Here is a 5,006-nt window from a genome sequence, read left to right as displayed (position 1 = left end):
GGTGGATAGTAATCCGGATAATTTGGGCTCAGTATCTGACCGTTCGGAGTAAAGATCTCGTGCTTACAGCCACTCTCCTTGCAGTCGTGTCCATTGTCGTGCAGCGTGTAACCATTCCGGCACGAGCACAGATAGGAACCGATGGTGTTTTTACACTCCTGCTGACACCCTCCATTGTTTACCGCACACTCGTCGATGTCGGTAAAGTAGACGGCCGCGAAGCCCGTCTTCTGGATCGTCTTGTCGGACCGGAACACCACCCGCAGAACGTTCCACTCGGACGTGACGGCCGGCGGAACACTCGAGCCGCAGAACGAACCGTGCTTGTGTAGGCTACCGTCCGGACTCTTGGACAACACTGCCACGTAGTCGTACTCGCATTCGGACGCCTGGTAGAACGTGTTGCCCTCGAGGTCGAAATGGGTAAAGTTGAGGGTGATTTTGTGCTGCGGGAGGGCCACGATTTCCCACACGCACTCCTTCATCATCGGGTATTCTTTCGGAAACGACGGTGACTGGATCGTACCGTTCGGTGTATCCAACATTCCACCACAGGCATCTGTAAGAAGTACGCACGAACCATTTAAAAAATTGAATTATCAGAAGACAGCATCCTATCGACGATCAATGTCTTCACATTTAAAGTGCGTCAGTTCCATCGACCAAGACAATGGGCATCCTTAGAGAAGGCCACTTACTTTCGCACGACTTCTTATCGCTGTGCAGCTCGTAGCCAATGTAGCAGGCACATTCGTAACCTCCGAGCGTGTTGATGCACTCGTGTTCGCAGCCATGGTCCATGTGCTCGCACTCGTCTACCTCCTTCATGAAAGTGGCCGAGAATCCTGCCTTCTGCACCGACCCGTCCGAGACGAACTTGACAAACAGCTTGTTAGACGATGACCTATAAAGAAAGGGTGAGTATCCATGCCGGGAACGGGAACCACATTGCCACTTACTTCATATCGGGTGGAATCTTGTAACCGCAGTAGACACCGATCAACCGCGAGTCGGCAGCGCCACCATCCCGTACCTCGACGTAGTCATAGATACAGTTATCGTGATTCTCCACTTCAAACGATTGAAACTTCAAGGCCACTTGGTAGTCCTTCGGGACGGTTATCCGCCAGATGCACTCCTTGTTGGGCAGATAGTCGACAGGGTAGTTGGGCGACTCTAGCCGGCCGCCGGACTCGAGATTCATTTCGCCACCACAAATTGCTGTAAAACCCGGAAAAGGAGACAAATTAGGACACGGCGGTGGTGATTGGAGTCAAACGAACGAATCTCACGAACATTTTTTTTTAACGACTCTTTGTTCGAGCAGTCTTCATGGTTCAGTCCCAAAGTGTGAGAGAAAAACCCTGCCATCAAGGACACTTAAAGTGTCGCTGGTCATGTAGCCGCACATTTAAATCTACTCTATAGGGCAGATAGGATGTCTGGGGTGATGTGTATTGATTATCAACGAACGCTTTCGCAAGGGCGTACCTCACACGTGATGCGAGTTAATTAAAATTTATTATTTCATACTGTCGAAAGGACTTTGATAAATAATGAACGCAATAGGCCAACGAGCCGTGTGGGAAGGACATGGGTCTGTCGGATTCATTTCCCTGCATGAGTAATGATTGACCGACGAACACATGGTCCACAATCGTCGGGGAACCTTTGATCTGACAAGGTACGGGCTTTAAAAGTACTTCGGATGATGATACATACTTTTCATCGACAACAAAAAACACTTAAAGCAGGATTTTAAAACAAAAAATAGGGCGTCACAGGGCAACACAGCTCACCCTGGTTCGAATCAACAATGTTCAACAATTGGGCTCATTAATCACTAATGATATGATAGTATTATTCAAAAAAAATGGCTCATTAAATTGTCAAATACAAGCATTAAACTTTACTTCCAACTACTTTTCCAATTTAACGTGAAATATATGCGTTTCAGGGATGCAATTTATCTTAGCAACCAATGATTGTGTTGCTGATTGAGTAATCAAATCTCGGTTGCTTTGATTTGCCGAGGCTACGTACCTTCATAGCTGGCGGCAAAGCCACGCATCGAAGCCTGCCGGTAAGTGGTGGTGTACGTCAGCAGCATGCGACTTCCGGTCGAGCGAATCAGCTCGTTTACCTTGCCGGAACCACAGAACTTGCCCAGAATCGGCGACTTGTGCCAGTATCCATCCCGGATCTCCAGGTAGTCGGAGCGGCAGCTGTTCGATTTGTAAATGTCCTGGACGAAGGAAACCAAGCGGACATTAACGCCTTTCACTAACTCGAGTGACCTCAGCATGGACTCACCAGATCGGTTATGTTGAGCAATATCCGTTCGCCATGCGTTGCCGTGATACGCCATTCGCAGCGCTCCGGTTCGGATGGACGTTGGTTGGAGTGATAGTTCGGCGACGTGAAAGATGCCGAGTTGTCCTGAAAAGTACGACCACACTCTGGCCAAGCAAAGTATGGAGAACAATAAAAGTAAACCATTGGTCTATTGACTACAAAACTGCCAATTAAACAATCATTCAAGACGACATTCAAGCTGACGAAAGCGAATACTCACTGGTACACTGGTACAGCAAGTTGGCCTGAGCAATGTCGCCATCGCTCAGCCGCAGTCGTTGTCCTATTTCGGGTCGTTTGCGGCCCTGAACTTCGATAGGCAAAATCGTGTCCAGATAGATGTTCTTAGAAAAGGTGTTCCGAGCGTAGTGCATGATCGAATCGTAATCGTACGGAAGACCCAAAGAATTCACCTCGTCCGTCGACAGCTTGTTGAAGTTATCTTCCCGCCCCATCATGATGTTTTTCTTCTCGATCACGACATGGTCTTCCCGATCCGGCCGTGTGTGCTCGTGCCAGAAGCCAACCACGTGACCCAACTCGTGCACCACGATACCGAACTCGTCGCAGTTCTTGCCAATCGAAATCGCCTGGGGTCCATTGCCCCGTTTACCAACAAACGAGCAACAACTGGAAGTAAAAGGAACGCAGGAGGCGATTAGTGCTGGCCTCCCCCTGATGGATCTCCACAAGTTTCTCAACAGGTATCGCCAGACCCATCTTACCCGCACGCCCGCTCGGTAAACACGATGTAGTTCGGATGGTCGATAGGATTGCGCTCGACGAACTTGATGCAGGTGTAGTTCTCCCAGTGGCGCATCGCCTGCCGGAACAGGGCCTTGTGCATACCACTAAAGTTTCCGTCGATTTCGTACGGTATGACGCCAAAGTCCCAGATGCGTTCCTTCTTCGCTGTTGCTGCACGCGCCACACGATGATGATGTAGATCGGACGTAATATATCCTTCATTACTAGGGAATATAGTTGAAAGCGAGCGCATTTTCCAACGTATTCATATTTCATTTATCTGAAGAATCTAGTCATCACTGGAAATACTCAGTGTAAGCATCAATCTTTCTGCTGAACCTATTTATGTGGTATCTTAACCATGAACTCATTCCGACGTATGGAAACCGATTTCTCGGCTCGAACTGCCTAATAGACAACATTTATAAAGAACCAAGTAACTCGACGAATAGGTCAATCTTACCCCCTTCACGCTATTTATCACAACTTTTCATTTTTAGCAAAGAAGAAAGCAACCGAAAGCTCTAATTCACATAATTTCACTGTTGGTAAGTAATCGCCAGAAATGGAATCGACAAGCAAGACGTTTATACTTTAAACATTAATAACATCTGAAGCATATAAGGTCCGAAAACTTAACGCACATCTTGCTGAGTTCCTATTGTCGTAAAACATAAACGCAAAAACCTTTAAAGTGTTTCGCGCAATAACTTGGCTTTGAAATGTACAATTCTGTGTAGTAAGGGTAATAAATCAAATAAAACCATTACGTTCCAGCCCTTAAACTGAGCGAGCAGCGAAAGTTCTATATTTGCCGCCCTAGAGCTATACATGGCGCATCCACGACACCATCGTCCTGTGCAACATCTCGAAGGCAATTACGAGATTTAGGGCTTTGTGCACTCCACCGTCAGCCATCCGTTGCGAACGCAGAACCGTCCATCTGCAACTTTGAGGTGGCTGAGTGTGGGGAACAATGTCGTAGCACTGACGCCAAGGATTGTCGTCTGAACAGCGAGCATCACAAGTGCACCATTCACAAAGTTTCCATTCCTAGCCTCGGCCCAGGCCTGGGGATAAATTGCCAGCATGCCACTTGACAACCTCAATGCTTACTTTACGAAGGGGAAAGATATAACATACACGTACCGTTCAGCGGGCTCAACGTCAACAGGTACTGATGATGGCCGTAGATCCGCCACCTGTACCGTGTTCTTGTTCCGTGCCGGTGCTTGATTTTCCGGTAGGAAATGCAAATTCGCTCCGTCCTCGACCTCGTCCTCGGCCCCTGTCCTCGCTCGGTGATGAGAGCGCGGATGGAACCGACTCGCGACACCGTCACCTACCTCAGGACCCGCAGTCCTGTCGGTCGTATGTTGATGGGCAACGATGTTCTGACGGTGGTGCTTCCGCTTTCCACCGCCTGACAACGACGACGTTCGACGCTTCTTCTTTGGCTCCGTTTCGACGGGCTCGCGGTCACGGTGATGATGATGGCCGGGACCTCCAAGGCTGTGGTCCCGTACCGAGTAGCTCACCGTGCCCAGTTCAGCCCGCAGCCGCTCCAGCCGGGCGTGGTACGAGTTTTTATCTTCCGTCGCGCTCGTGGTGGTGGCCATCGGTAGGCTAATCCCACTCGGTGTGCTCGGTAGATGGCGTTGTTGCTGCCGGCGTCGGCGGCGGTTACGACGGCGGGCCGCTTTGTCGTTCGCCGGATTGCCCGCGGCAGGATTCAACAGCTGACCGTCATCGTCGCCAGTCGGCTTATCCTGCCCTGCATCGTGTGAACCGTGCCGTTTGCGTTCCAACCCGGACTGTTCTGCTCCGCCGTCACCATTCGGCAACCTCTGGTGCTGATGGTGGCCCAGTTCTGCTCCGCCGAATGCCTGCGAGCGGTGCCCGGG

The 5,006-nt window shown here is 49.9% G+C and overlaps 1 protein-coding gene across 1 annotated transcript; it reads right to left on the bottom strand.

Moving 5' to 3' along the window:
- Positions 1 to 5: 5 nt before the first annotated feature.
- LOC128276539 (bone morphogenetic protein 1-like) lies at positions 6 to 4,876 on the bottom strand (the record flags this gene model as incomplete). Its single annotated transcript, XM_053014997.1, has 8 exons — positions 6 to 559; positions 699 to 904; positions 960 to 1,221; positions 2,044 to 2,245; positions 2,314 to 2,459; positions 2,576 to 2,985; positions 3,081 to 3,326; positions 4,252 to 4,876. Coding segments are annotated over 8 exons (2,651 nt in total), but the record flags the coding sequence as incomplete, so codon positions are not given.
- Between the last annotated feature and the right edge of the window lie 130 nt (positions 4,877 to 5,006).

Source organism: Anopheles cruzii, unplaced genomic scaffold, assembly GCF_943734635.1.
Source record: "Anopheles cruzii unplaced genomic scaffold, idAnoCruzAS_RS32_06 scaffold01514_ctg1, whole genome shotgun sequence".
Classification (NCBI taxonomy): domain Eukaryota; kingdom Metazoa; phylum Arthropoda; class Insecta; order Diptera; family Culicidae; genus Anopheles; species Anopheles cruzii.
Note: the sequence above shows the minus strand (reverse complement) of the source record. Positions and strands in the feature narration are given on the sequence as shown.